Source organism: Oncorhynchus nerka, linkage group LG5 (genome assembly GCF_034236695.1).
Source record: "Oncorhynchus nerka isolate Pitt River linkage group LG5, Oner_Uvic_2.0, whole genome shotgun sequence".
In the NCBI taxonomy this organism is placed as follows: Eukaryota; Metazoa; Chordata; class Actinopteri; order Salmoniformes; family Salmonidae; genus Oncorhynchus; species Oncorhynchus nerka.
Genome location: NC_088400.1, coordinates 58722103 through 58737930, shown reverse-complemented (window position 1 = coordinate 58737930; position 15828 = coordinate 58722103). Strand labels below are relative to the sequence as shown.

Genomic DNA, 15828 nt, shown 5'->3' with positions numbered 1-15828 from the left:
GAAACATGTGAGACACTTGTATTTTCATGAATGTTTAATATGACTATTTATGTAGCGTATGTTGTCGAATGTCATACCGCTAACGGGTTCGGTGCGCAAAGGTTAATCAAGCTAGATGGTGGAGAGGCAGAGTGTGAAGCATTTTTTGGACATGTACTACAGTATGAATACCCAATTTGTAGGAGGCACAGACCTACAGTCCATGATTGCCGTCAAAGATCATAATTGTACATAGCAAATTCAACTGGGACAGTGTTAAATGTAACACGTTCAGTGTACACATGAATCCCACTAATCCAGTGTTAAATGAACCCTTTTGAGTATTGCAAAGGCAACACTTCCTTGAGAGTTAATATGTACACTGTGAGATTTAAAATGCAATTCTATTCAGTGTACATGGCTATGAACAAATATTTTGTGTATTTAAAGTCGCCAATGGCACATCAGAACATCCAACATCCAACACACACAAATTCATTGATAAATACGGTTTTAATCACAATCCAGGAATACTGGTAATCATTTGTTTATCTTCACCGGACATATAAATCATAAACTATTGAGCTTTTTCTAGATTCAATCATTCAACAGAAATGCATTAGGAACAAGAAATGTTGTCTCTGACGTCTGTCCATTGTTCATCCTGTTGCTATAGCGTATAACAGGTGTGCTACAGAAATCATTGATTTGAATGGATGCAAAACCAGATATTACTGTCATACAATTGATATTATTTCATGAATAGAGCAACATTATAACCTAAATAAATAAGGGAGAAAAACAAACACAGATATCTATACCTAAATACATTTATGGCAGAACAGAACATGTTGACATTCCATAATGGGCCAGACAACATTAGAAGCCAGCAATGATGAGTGCACGTAATGCATGAAACAGTGTCAGATTGAATGTGCCAATGTGACTGACCGGGATTCAAACCCAGGTCTCTTGCATGCCACAAGACTGTGTTAGCCCTCTGAGCTAAAGACTAGGCATTAGCTCTGAATGGCTAACTCAAGTCTTTGCATCTCGGGAAAGATTACTCATCGTACACCAAGACCAAGATATTTTATTCATCGTACACCAAGACCAAGATATTTTATTCATCTTACACCAAGACCAATATATTTTATTCATCTTTCACCAAGACCAAGATTTTGTATTCATCTTTCACCAAGACCAAGATATTTTATTCATCTTGCACCAAGACCAAGAGAAATGACTCATCTTACACCAAGACCAAGAGATATTACCTATCTTACGCCAAGAACAAGGGATATTAGTCATCTTACACCAAGACCCAGCCAACACTGCCTCATCTACACAGTAGAAAAGGGACGGGAAACCACAGAGTCTGTAACTGTTTAAAGGCCAGCGTGTGTAACCACACACACTCTGCCATTGTATCACTCAAACCCAAAACACACAACAAGCTTAATGATCAAGTAGCAAAGTGTATTTACATACCAGAGATACATGTCACTACTATAAGCAATTGGCTGCAAGTTGGTAATGGTAAAATACATGGGCGCACGATTTATTCTTTATGCGTATATAAATGTGTTATATTTTTGAAGACTGTCGTTGTGAATCCCAGCCATTGACCCCAGGATATGATTGGTTGTTCTGTAACCAACCAGAGACTGGCAGTTTATCACAATCCTCTTGAACTGTACTTGTAACCTGAGATACAGGTCTAAGATGATAGGGTTAAGGTTCTTTTTAAAAAAAAATTATCGCCACTACTCATGCGATATAACATGCATAGAGAAACAAGAGACAGTGCCATCTAGGCATGTTCTCTCGCCCAGAGCAGCATGATATGGACAATGGCAATGTTTCACCAAATGTTAGCTACTCCCATGCCGTTGATTACATTTCCTCATGGGATGTGTTCGATGTTCGGTTACAATCTAATGACTATGGCTCGTTGTCCTTGCCCTGTAGAACAGAATTCATGCATCAGTTGTATACTGAGAGACTAATACATCATATGTGCTTCTTTGATAGCTGTGCAGAATAGATTATAGAAATGGATGACGATGATATGCCGCTATCAGTGGTCGCAATGACCTTGATTTACAATGCGTTTTGTTGTGTTATTTATATTGGCTGTGCATTTGATAAGATAGTCTCTCATGGCATTCATTGCTTATAAAAAAAAAATATGATCAACCCCATATGTTAATTCAATAGATGTTCAAGCATTTAAAGAGGACAAATGTCATCGGTATTTCACATTGTCTTATAAAACAGACAACTAATTAGACAACTCCAAATAAAAATGTGCACACTTTACATCACATGTTATATACATTATATTTACAGTTGGAGGTCATTTCAGCAGTAAAGATCAGTCAAATGGTCAAAACCAAACAATCCCTCAACCCTGCCACTTCCATGGAATGTTGTGAACAGAGGGAATCTATGGTCTACAATGCTAGCGCGCAAGAGAGGGAGTTAACATACTGTAGTTATAGTCAACGTTACACCTTACAAAAATATCAGAATATTTCACAAAGACATGTTATACAGTATATAGTGCAAGGCCATTGGCAGGAGAGTTCAACAGCTACAGTATCAAAGGTGGAGCTGATTTAAAGGAATGCAGTCAATTTACTGAGTGAAATCCTGTCATGCATTCACAATATCAGGTAGAAAAGATGTGAACCGTGACATATTCATTGAGTGCAGTGGTGGGTATGTTTAGATTACCAATCAATATTCCAATTGCAAGACTGCTTGACAGGATTTTGAAAACTTATTGGACGCCAAATTAGCAAAATCCAGAACCTGAGATATTATAACCCTCAACCCTAGACATTAATTTGCACCTGTGTTAAAATATTATAGTTCAGTATGTAATAATAATAATAATAGTAATAATAATAATAATAATGATGATAATAATAATAATAATAGCAATACTACTACTACTATTACTACTACTACTACTAATAATAATACACTGTACATAGACATACAGAAACAAGACCACTTCACTGTAAAATATGCAAATACTGTATGTGCACTTGAAAATGATATTATCTGACCAAGACAAAAAATATATACGTGATAAAGATGACAAGCATCACAAAACATGAGTACATATTTTTTGCATTGATCCGCATTCATAACAAATCAAATGTAAATAATGATCAAGTATACACCACAATTCATTGTGTATGTGCATAATACATTACATAACATTTGTATTTTATTTGGGTTTGTTAAAAAAAAAAATGTTATGGTTACCTTTTCTTTCTTGCAGATTGCACAAATTGAAATGGGTATAAAGAACATTATCAAACTGCAGAGAGGGCAAAAAGACTGGGAAGTATACAGTCCCAGTCCTACAGTATGGGTATTTATCTACATAGTTCTGTACAAAAAAAAAGAATTAGCAATCCCACCGCAATCCACAATTTGAGTACGACTGCAAATATAAAACCTTGAACAAAGGGGTCAAAGCAGTTTGTCTGTGTTACATAGAGGCAGTCCTTTGTTTTTCGAAAACATTTCCTATCACGTAAAAAAAAAAGACAAAATGATGACGAAGGAAAACAAAAAAAAATGACAACACCATCTAACCCTAAAATCAGTCAATCAGTTGACATAATACATCCAGTAGATTAGATTAAAGAGGGAGAAAACGGAGGGGAAGATAATCCGCGACCACCTGTCGATGGCGTTTACGTCCGTCAGGTCAGGGATTTTGATTTTGAGTTGCGACGAGCGCCGCCGCAGTTTGTGCCTCTTGAGCTGGGCGTGCCTGTCGAGGCTATGGCGAGGACCCGAGGCCCGGCTCGCCTTCCTGCACTGGACGCCGGTACCTGTGCTGGTGTTGTCAAATCCCATGACGGAGGAGTTCCTGCTGTCCGCCAGGCTGGTGGTGACCTCATTTCCTGCCACCTCGTTGTGGATCTCCAGGGTGGTCAGCAGGATATTACCGTGGGACTCCGCCTGGAGATAGAAGTAGATGATTGATGTATGATCTGGAGCTACAACAACATGATGGTCCTGCTCTGGACAGGTTCAAGGGTGAGATGAGAACCGGAAATATGTTCATTATATACCCATTTAGACCTGTGGTTCTCAATCCTGGTCCTGGGGACCCAAAGGGGTACACATTTTTGTTTTTGCCCTAGCACTACACACCTGATTCAAATCATCAAAGCCTTTTGATGAGTTGATCATTTGAATCAGGTGTGTAGTGCTAGGGAAAAAATAATCATGTGCACCCCTTTGGGTTCCCAGGACCAGGATTGAGAACCACTGATTTAGACCAATGACATACATTGGAGAATCAAGATATGAGACTATGTAGGAATGAGGTCACTTTGAATGAACGTTTGAATGGACAACACAGCACAATATCCGTTTTCTAGCAACACTACAGAACATAGGGCTTGCAGGTTGCATTGGACATGCAAATGTCAAACCAGAAGTTGAAAAAGGACAATGGCAACTTAGGTAACAAGTGACACGTACAGACTCATTAAATTTTCATGCGGACATGAAAAAATAAAATAAATGTAATGTCAGTCAATTGTGACAAACAAGTCAGACAGATAGTGAAAAAAAATATGTGTCCGCTGGTCAAGACTCACCGACTGTGAGACACGGAGCGTTTTTGCTCTATTAGGCTGCTTAGTCAGCTTAAGAGATGACGTTTTACCTCCTTCCTGAGGAGACTAACCACAAGAAACACAACACCATATTTATAGAGTTTCTGATCTGCCGTCGTAAGAGTGTGCGGACTGCAAAGATAACGCCCGACAACTTCTCAACCTGAAACCCAAGAAACTTGGAAGAACTTTGAAGAAGTTAGAGCGTCTCGACAGAGATCTTCATGAACGACTTACCCGATTGGTGTCATATTTGGCCGCCCTCTCGTTGTTGGCCCTCTCGGCTTTTTCTGCCAGCTTCTTCTGCATCTGTGGCCCACGGCCGAAGAAGATATAGTTGACGAAGGCATACTCCAGCAGGGCCAGGAAGACCATGACGAAGCAGCCCATCAGGTACATGTCAATGGCCTTGACGTAGGGGATCTTGGGGAGCGTCTCTCTCAGATGGGTGTTGATGGTGGTCATGGTGAGCACAGTGGTGATCCCTGGATTACAATTGACAGTTTAAGGCAGGGTTCCCCAACTGGCCCCCACAAGTTTTCAGATAATTTTTTACATTTTCATTGTTGGACATAAAGACTGTAAAAAAAAGTCAGGAAATCAGCTCCAAGTCATTTGAATTAAATCAATCTGTTCCCAAGTATCCCCATGCTTAATGGAGAGACACGTGATCCTATACAAATTTAAGCAAGATTTTAAATAATTATGTTTTAGTCAAACATTATGTCTGTTTGAGATTCTTGTGGTCAATTTGCAGTCTACTAATTATTTCTAATTATGTTCCAACCAAACCACTTCCCAGAACAGAGGGGAATATTATTTGATAGAATTTTAGCCTCAGATTGCCTCGTTGTAGCCTGGTGCTCCAGTCTGTTTGTGCTTTTGCCAATTAACTCCTCCTCCAAAACATGCATGACGTGACAATGGTAGAAGAGTTGGCTACAGTATATAACGAATGGGACTTGCTCGTCTTGTTGTGCTCTGAGCCAAAATCAGAGATAATAACCTCCCCGAATAGAAATTCAAAAGTTAGTCCTCTACTTGCCCCTCGGACACCACCAACCTCAAATAACTCGTTGAATAATTGTGTACATTCAGCCTCCAGCTGTGAGTGACATTTTAACTGTGGAAGGAGTTGAATTGAATGTCTCATGTTAAATATACTACACATTCTGTCCTAAAGAAAGGCCCCTAAATGGAAACAATGCATTCTTTGCACATGCTAGGCATGCCTAGTAGCCTAGTGGTTAGAGCGTTGGTCTTGTAACCGGAAGGTTGCAAGTTCAAACCCCCGAGCTGACAAGGTACAAATCTGTTGTTCTGCCCCTGAACAGGCAGTTAACCCACTGTTCCTAGGCCGTCATTGAAAATAAGAATTTGTTCTTAACTGACTTGCCTAGTTAAATAAAGGTAAAATAAAATAAAAAATAAATCTGTTGTCCGTGCAGAAACACATATGTAGGAAAACTGACCTAAAATAAAATAGTAACATGTATTTTCTTTGACAAGAAATATAAACCATGTGTATCAGTAGCTAGTACTGTCATAAAGCCACACTGGAGGTAGTTAGAGTGTAGGATCAATCTGGCCCTTTCCTTGATTTATTGGAACATTAAAGGAGACAGTTAAGTATTACCGGTTTGCTGTGACAGTGTGTGTGTGTGTGTGTTTCTCTCTCTCTGAGGAACAGCAGCATTCTCCCCTTTTGCTTTTACTCATTGCAACGATCTCTGTGGTTTTGCTGAACGGCAGCCATGTTCTTTATCGGTGTTCCCGGTGTTCTATTACTCTCTGTCCTTCACTGCACCCACCGACCTGACAATTTAATCACAGGGCCATGTGCCCATGGGCCTCCCTTCTTTTTCATCAGGAGACCGGACTCTCTGGGGATAAATATATTTTTATGGAGCTTCTCTCTCTCTCTCTCTCTCTCTCTCTAGCCACTTTCAAAGGAAAAATGTCAGGCATTGTTCATTTAAATAGTACCTCCCAAAAGGTGTATAGGTATTATGCATTTAAATAGTACCTCCCAAAAGGTGTGTAGGTATTATGCATTTAAATAGTACTTCCCAAAAGGTGTATAGGTATTATGCATTTAAATAGTACCTCCCAAAAGGTGTATAGGTATTATGCATTTAAATAGTACTTCCCAAAAGGTGTGTAGGTATTATGCATTTAAATAGTACCTCCCAAAAGGTGTGTAGGTATTATGCATTTAAATAGTACTTCCCAAAAGGTGTATAGGTATTATGCATTTAAATAGTACCTCCCAAAAGGTGTATAGGTATTATGCATTTAAATAGTACCTCCCAAAAGGCGTGTAGGTATTATGCATTTAAATAGTATTTCCCAAAAGGTGTGTAGGTATTATGCATTTAAATAGTACTTCCCAAAAGGTGTGTAGGTATTATGCATTTAAATAGTACTTCCCAAAAGGTGTATAGGTATTATGCATTTAAATAGTACTTCCCAAAAGGTGTGTAGGTATTATGCATTTAAATAGTACTTCCCAAAAGGTGTGTAGGTATTATGCATTTAAATAGTACTTCCCAAAAAGTGTGTAGGTATTATGCATTTAAATAGTACCTCCCAAAAATTAGAAAGTGGTAAGTACTCCACATCTGCTAACATACTGGTCTGCTACTGAACAATGAACTATTTGGGTTAGTCTACTGGTAATTACTGTGGTATAGAGCCTATACTGTGCTTTAGAGCCTACAGTATGTGATCCTGTATGGCTCAGTTGGTAGAGCATAGCGCTTGCACCGCCAGCGTTGTGGGTTAAATTCCCAAGGCCATGTCAAATGTATGCACTCATGACTGTAAGTCACTTTGGTGCTAAGGTCTGACCATAGATGATGCCAAAATGGTAGTTGCAGCCATGTTGTTTGGCTATACAGTGTATGTTTACCATTCCATTGTTTACAAACTATGGCATAAAACAAGCTAATACATTGGTTTCTGATGGGGTATGACAGTTAAAACTAAGCTCAAGAGGCATTTATAAGAATCAATGGGTATATATACATGTATGTGTGTGTGTGTGTGTGTGTGTGTGTGTGTGTGTGTGTGTGTGTGTGTGTGTGTGTGTGTGTGTGTGTGTGTATGTATATGTATGTATGTATGTATGTATGTATGTATGTATGTATGTATGTATGTATGTATGTATGTATGTATGTATGTATGTATGTATGTATGTATGTATATGTATGTATGTATGTATGTATATGTATGTATGTATATGTATGTATGTATGTATGTATATGTATGTATGTATATGTATGTATGTATGTATGTATGTATATATATATATCACTCATTTAAAAGTTCAAAAATTGATCTACCAATCCCAGACTGCTCCTTTAATGTCTATCTAATTGTATGTTTCAGACAGACTCCCTACTCTATTTCTGCTGCATAATCATCAGGAAGGAGCCACTAAAGCATCGTGCAAATGACTTCAGATCCTGTAGCACTCTGCTTGCTAACGGCATTATCGATAAATTATCCCCATCGTCTGTTCTCTGAAATTGGGGGGGTTACGAGGTTATCAAGAAATGAGATTTAGTCCACACTTAAGTGTCTCTAAGGTGTCAGAAGATACTCTAGTCTAAAAGTGAGGAAGTATGACCGCAGAGCCTTAGCAACTCTAGAGGACATTTAACCAAATGAATACAGTACTTTAAACAGCACCAGTACATGGAACAGCTCTGGTACTTTGAACAAACTTCCGGAGTGTTACATCGCTGAACACTGCATGTACAGGTCCAGGTTATTGTACCCTGCATTCCCTGCACCTTGCATCCTGTACACCACTGAACGCATGCAGAAGGTGAGCTACACTGAACACACTGCAGGTCCTGTGTGGCTCAGCTGGTACAGCACGATGCTTGCAACGCTGAGGGATGTGAGTTCAATTCAATGAAAATGTATGCACTCATTACTTTAAAATTGCTCAGGATAAGAGAGGCTGCTAAAATGTACATACTGAACGGGGAGTTTTATTTCTTTTGCTCAGAGTTATTGATTAAAGGTACTCCACGAGAGAGTGAAGAAAATGTGCTGGAACAAGATTAGGGCCAAGTGGGTCGTCTGGATTTGGAATTCACTGGAACACGGCTCCCTAATCAATTTTACCTTCAAACAATTCAATTGTTCTCCCACTGCATTGATATCTTGATTGCTGCTCTTACCGGCATGCAGCCTCCACAAAGCACCCTTCTGGGTGGCAACGGAAATCCCATAATGATATATCACTGAGGGAGTTAATGTTCTTCTCTGGTGGACTCCTTATTAGCAAGCCACCGGATATTGCAGGCCTTTGCAAAGACCTCCCAATTCTCTGCTTTATGTTCATGAGAGAGTGCAGGGGAATCTGTCCATTCAGTAATACAGAGTAGACCATCAAAATAGAATTAGAGTATAATTATCTCATGGACTAGACTGTATGTGTGGCCCTACAAAAGGGTTCCAAAAGCGTTCTTCGGTTGTCCCCTTTTTGGTTCCAGGTAGATGAACCCTTTTTGGTTCCAGGTAGAACCCTTTTGGGTTCCATGTAGAACCATCTGTGGAAAGGGTTCTACATGGAATGCAAAAGGGTTCTACCTGGAACCAAAAAGGGTTATTCAAAGGGTTATCCTGTGGGGACAGCCGAATAACCCTTTTTAGTTCTAGATAGCCCCTTTTCTTCTAAAACTGTATAACTAGTGGGATGTTGGGATCAGTCACAATAATAGGGAAACAGTATTCAGATACTTGTTAATATTGTACAATGTGTAACATATGGTGCTTGTACACCTACCTAATGCCACTCTTGCAGCCGAGGCATCGTAATTGATCCAGAAGGAGACCCAGGACAAGATGGTGATCAGGATGGAGGGCATGTAGGTCTGCAGGATAAAGTAGCCAATGTTCCTCTTTAGCTTGAAGCTCAAAGACAGTCGTGGGTAGGCACCTATGAAAACAGGATGTTGAGAGGTTGAACAGAATGAACGACTTCTTGGTTCGAGGAGCATTATGGAACACCTCGTGTTTTTGTTTTTGTTTCTATGGCAATGGCAGCATGGGTTGGATTTATCACCATGGAAACAAGCATCCTTGAACCATACTTCACAACAATTTGACACACGTTGGCGATGAATGCGAGGCAAATAATAAAATATTTCAATACTAACTGTGATGAAAGAAAATGTTGCACTTTCAATCGACATATATTATTTTATAATTTATGCATGTATAAAAGTCTTGGAGATTGATATGTTAGGCTTTTGGTAATGTATGTATTTCTTCTCTGACCTGGCTCATGAAAAACACACTTTCTGATTCATCACATATCTGTCGTCATAAATTACCATTTGAGTTGAATGTATAGTGCACATTCATCTCTGTATAGCATTAAACCAGTGATGCATGACTCTGGTCCTCAAGGGTCGTAGCGTCTGCTGGTTTTCGTCCATGTCTTGCCTTGTTAATCAGAGACGAATTAACATCTGGGTATCCAAGTGTGTGGACTCCTCAGCCAATCAATGACACTTATTGATCCATTAAGAGCCAAGGACAAACGAGTACCAGAAGCAATGCAATACTCAAGGGTGTCAGTTGTACACCTCTAAGCGATAGGAGGAAGTCCTTCCACTGCTATTACGACAAGTTGACCTAAAAAAATATCCTCCAGACCACACATTACCGTGGCTATTTATGTAAGCATGGGATTTAAATCACGCTAACATAGATCATAAAACTCCCATTGATTTGCACACAAAAAAAACTAAACAAACCAATCAAAACTCTCGGATCAGAAACTATCTGGATCCATGGATTGCTGTCCATGTACTGTATACGTGAGACGAGGCACATTCGTGGGGGTGCCACAGGGTTCAATTCTTGGACCGACTCTATTCTCTGTATACATCAAAGATGTCGCTCTTGCTGCTGGTGAGTCTCTGATCCACCTCTTCGCAGACGACACCATTCTGTATACTTCTGGCCCTTCTTTGGACATTGTGTTAACAACCCTCCAGGCAAGCTTCAATGCCATACAGCCTTCTTCCATGGCCTCCAATTGCTCTTAAAATACAAGTAAAACTAAATGCATGCTCTTCAACCGATCGCTGCCTGCACCTGCCCGCCTGTCTAACATCACTACTCTGGACGGCTCTGACTTAGAATACGTGGACAACTACAAATACCTAGGTGTCTGGTTAGACTGTAAACTCTCCTTCCAGACCCACATCAAACATCTCCAATCCAAAGATAAATCTAGAATTGGCTTCCTATTTCGCAACAAAGCATCCTTCACTCATGCTGCCAAACATACCCTTGTAAAACTGACCATCCTACCAATCCTCGACTTCGGCGATGTCATTTACAAAATAGCCTCCAATACCCTACTCAACCAATTGGATGCAGTCTATCACAGTGCCATCCGTTTTGTCACCAAAGCCCCATATACTACCCACCATTGCGACCTGTACGCTCTCGTTGGCTTGCCCTCGCTTCATACTCGTCGCCAAACCCACTGGCTCCATGTCATCAACAAGACCCTGCTCGCTGGTCACCATAGCATCACCCACCTGTAGCACGCGCTCCAGCAGGTATATCTCTCTGGTCACCCCCAAAACCAATTCTTTCTTTGGCCGCCTCTCCTTCCAATTCTCTGCTGCCCAATGACTGGAACGAACTACAAAAATCTCTGAAACTGGAAACACTTATCTCCCTCACTAGCTTTAAGCACCAGCTGTCAGAGCAGCTCACAGATTACTGCACCTGTACATAGCCCACCTATAATTTAGCCCAAACAACTACCTCTTTCCCTGCTGTATTTATTTTATTTTATTTATTTATTTTGCTCCTTTGCACCCCATTATTTTAATTTCTACTTTGCACATTCTTCCACTGCAAATCTACCATTCCAGTGTTTTACTTGCTATATTGTATTTACTTTGCCACCATGGCCTTTTTTTTTTGCCTTTACCTCCCTTATCTCACCTCATTTGCTCACATCGTATATAGACTTGTTTCTACTGTATTATTGACTGTATGTTTGTTTTACTCCATGTGTAACTCTGTGTCGTTGTATGTGTTGAACTTCTTTGCTTTATCTTGGCCAGGTCGCAATTGTAAATGAGAACTTGTTCTCAACTTGCCTACCTGGTTAAATAAAGGTGAAATATATATATTTTTTAATTGTCATGGAAGGGAACTGTCCCTTTAAGAATGGTAACATTATGCGAGAGATAGTGGGAGGCGAAAGTAGGTGTTGAAAGAAGATTGGTGATACAGAGGATGTAGGTGTGCAACTAAGCGTTCACACTAGCTGTGTCTGGACGTTTGTCAGCAAGTGGGAGAGTACACCGTATGTTATGAGGAGGAGGAAGAGGGGGATGAGGAGGAGGAGAGGAGAGGACGGAATAGAGGAGGATGGTGATGGTGATATGGTAACCATGACAACACCCATGACGACCACAGCGTGAAAATTCTCATAATGTAAGGGTGCGATTGTCCAACAACGTTCTGACAACGTTCACCAGTTCAACAGAGATCCCCTTTATCCACTGCTAAAGTGAGAGGGGGGAAAAGCATGTGGAAACAACTCATCTGAAACAACCAATCTGAGTTGACCTTTGTATTTCATTTATTTACATTTTCGCACTTTCTCTATTCACACTCACGCACCCTGACACTCCAACACACAAACACTCAATTCATAATGTGCTCACACATTTACAATGACTCTACACACCCACACACCCACTCACATACATGCTGAAACTACTCCGGTTTATAATATATGCCTTACCCCTATACATATCTACCTCTACTACTCCAGTATCACTGCACATTGTAAATATGGTACTGGAATTGACTGACCCTGTATAAAATATGCTTACTTACTTTCTTGTGTTTTTCTTATTTTTTATTTCCTGTGTTGGGTTCAAGATAGGCATTTCACAAATAGTAATGATGATGGTGTCTAGGAATCGTTGACAGACATGTTCTCCACTTGGTTCTGGAGCTGTACATGACATTACACCTTGAAACTTGAAATCATTATGGCGATGTTTCCTTGTGAGCTTGGAGGGGAATAATTGATGCTCTGGGCCTTATTTTCTACATGAATTTCTGATGCCCTGTTTCCCAGGCTGCTTCTCCATGGCTTCTCTCTATTAAAAAGCTGAAGAAAACAGCTGGGTAATTGCCATCCTACCATCCTTCACTGCTCCTGTGTGAGTCTGTGTGAGTGAAGCAAGCAACCGCAGCACATGGAGGAAAGTTGGTCTTTAGCCAGGCTCGGGGAGGGAGACAGGCCTTTGAAGTATGATGCAGGGGTCCTCAGAGGAGCCAGGGAGAGGGGAGACAGAGGACCAGACTGAGGAGCCAGGGAGAAGAGAGACAGAGGACCAGACTGAGGAGCCAGGGAGAGGGGAGACAGGGGGCCACACTGTGGAGCCAGGGAGAGGGGAGACAGAGGACCAGACTGAGGAGCCAGGGAGAGGGGAGACAGGGGGGCACACAGGAGCCAGGGAGAGGGGAGACAGAGGACCAGACTGAGGAGCCAGGGAGAAGAGAGACAGAGGACCAGACTGAGGAGCCAGGGAGAGGGGAGACAGGGGGCCACACTGTGGAGCCAGGGAGAGGTGAGACAGAGGACCAGACTGAGGAGCCAGGGAGAAGGGAGACAGGGGGCCACACTGTGGAGCCAGGGAGAGGGGAGACAGGGGGCTACACTGTGGAGCCAGGGAGAGGGGAGACAGGGGGCCACACTGAGGAGCCGGGGAGAGGGGAGACAGGGGGCCACACTGTGGAGCCAGGGAGAAGGGAGACAGGGGGGCACACTGAGGAGCCAGGGAGAGGGGAAAGAGTATAGAGGAGGCCAGACTGGACACTAAACTTTAATGGCTGCCATCAGGGACTCAAATAAAAGGTAGGGATGGTGAGGAGTTCTCGCATACAAGCAAGTGCATATACATACAAACTCTCACAACCTGACATGCATGTGCCCGCATACACGAACATGCACGCACCCACGCACCAAATGATGTCAAGGATACCGATAACATTGAATCCGAACTGGAAGATACAGCCACTAGTGAACTGAAGTAGCAGTGAAGAGTTTCATAGTGGAGCACTGGTTGGGTAAAAAGCGAGATGGAAAATAACATGGTAAGGATGTGTATTTTCTGAGCATGTGATTCAAAAAAGAAAAGAAAAAAAGGGCTTTACCTGTGGAAAAGACAACGTTTCTGGACACCAGCTTGTAGTCCACTATGGAGAACTGTGGCAGCTCAATGCGTGTCACCCCCGTCACCGCATTGTCTCCTCCCTTCCAGTAGAACTCAATGTCATCTGTCGTGTATCCATCTGAACCACAGAAAGAAAGACAGGGTTAGAATGAACCCACTGGAGTTGGATACCATGTGAAGAAACTAAGTCACAGATCATTACATCTCCACTCACTCAATTGAACTGCTAAAAAGGCCCAGTGTCATCAAAGACATGATCTTCCTGTGTTTTATATACACAGAGTGTACAAAACAATAAGAACACCTGCTCTTTCCATGACATAGACTGACCTGGCGAATCCAGGTGAAAGCTATGCTCCATTGTTGAAGTCACTTGTTAAATCCACTTCAATCAGTGTAGACAAAGGGGAGGAGACAGGTTAAAGAAGGATTTTTAAACCTTGAGACAAATGAGTCATGGATTGTGTATATGTGCCATTCAGAGGTTGAATGGGCAAGACAACAAATGTAAGTGCCTTTGAACGGGGTATGCAAGTAGGTGCCAGGCACACCTTTTTGTGTCAAGAACTGTAACGCTGCTGGGTTTTTCACGCTCGACAGTTTCCAATGTGTATCAAGAATGGTCCACCACCCTAAGGACATCCAGCCAACTTGACACAACTGTAAATATGGGCCAGTGTGGATGCACCTTGTAGAGTCCTTGCCCCGACGATTGAGGCTGTTATGATGGGGGGGTGCAACTCAATATTGGTAACATATTGCTTGTATACTCAGTGTTTATTTCCACACTCAAAGGTTGCAGAAATACTGTGAAATTGTGAAAATTATGATAATAGCCTTTTAGTGTAGGAGCTATTTGAAAAGACCGCCTGAAATTTCAGCCTGTTTTGGTGGGATGGAGTTTTGGCCTGCCTAGTGACATCACCATGTGGAAAATTAGTATCATAGACAAATAAGAAAGAGAGTTCCAAACATCTCTGCCAATAACAGTTATCCGTTTTCCCCTCCCCACTCCGACCACGCCCAGGGAGTCAATTTTTGTTTCTTGTTTCAAATGTTTATTGAAAATAATCCAGTAAGGTGATTGTTACCCAGAAATGATTTGATATTGAGATAAAAACGGCTGCATTGGACCTTTAACACATCACAGTAATCTCCATTGTGATTGGATATCTAAAACTAAACTCAGCAAAACAAGAAACGTCCTCTCACTGTCAACTGCTTTTATTGTCAGCAAACTTAACATGTGTAAATATTTGTATGAACATAAGATTCAACAACTTAAATATAAACTGAACAAGTTCCACAGACATGTGACAAACAGAAATGTAATAATGTGTCTCTGAACAAAGGGGGGAGGGGGTCAAAATCAAAAGTAACAGTCTGTATCTGGTGTGGCCACCAGCTGCAGTAAGTACTGCAGTGCATCTCCTCCTCATGGACTGCACCAGATTTGCCAGTTCTTACTGTGAGATGTTACCTCACTCTTCCACCAAGGCACTTGAAAGTTCCCGGACATTTCTGGGGGGAATGGCCCTAGCCCTCACCCTCCGATCCAACAGGTCCCAGATATGCTCAATGGGATTGAGATCAGGGCTCTTCGCTGGCCATGGCAGAACACTGACATTCTTGTCTTGCAGAAAATCAAGCACAGAATGAGCAGTATGACTGGTGGCATTGTCATGCTGAATTGTCATGCTGCAGCATTGAGATTTCCTGCAATGACAACAAGCTCAGTCCGATGATGCTGTGACACATCGCCCCAGACACTGACGGACCCTCCACCTCCAAATCGATCCTGCTCCTGAGTACAGGCCTCGGTGTAACGCTCATTCCTTCAACGATAAACGCGAATCTGACCATCGCCCCTGGTGAGACAAAACCGCGACTCGTCAGTGAAGAGCACTTTTGCCAGTCCTGTCTGGTCCAGTGACGGTGGGTTTGTGCCCATAGGC

At 41.6% G+C, this 15828-nt stretch overlaps 1 protein-coding gene across 1 annotated transcript in view; it reads right to left on the bottom strand.

The window, feature by feature from the left end:
• Positions 1-473: 473 nt before the first annotated feature.
• The window catches only part of LOC115129733 (gamma-aminobutyric acid receptor subunit beta-3-like), a 52368-nt gene continuing 37013 nt past the window's right edge, over positions 474-15828 (bottom strand). The window contains exons 7-10 of the mRNA XM_029660401.2: positions 13854-13991; positions 9433-9585; positions 4869-5116; positions 474-3966 (exon numbers count right to left, since the gene is read on the bottom strand). Of these exons, the coding sequence (XP_029516261.1) occupies positions 3610-3966; positions 4869-5116; positions 9433-9585; positions 13854-13991 (896 nt within the window). The 3' untranslated portion in view covers positions 474-3609. The remainder of the gene's footprint in view (positions 3967-4868; positions 5117-9432; positions 9586-13853; positions 13992-15828) is intronic.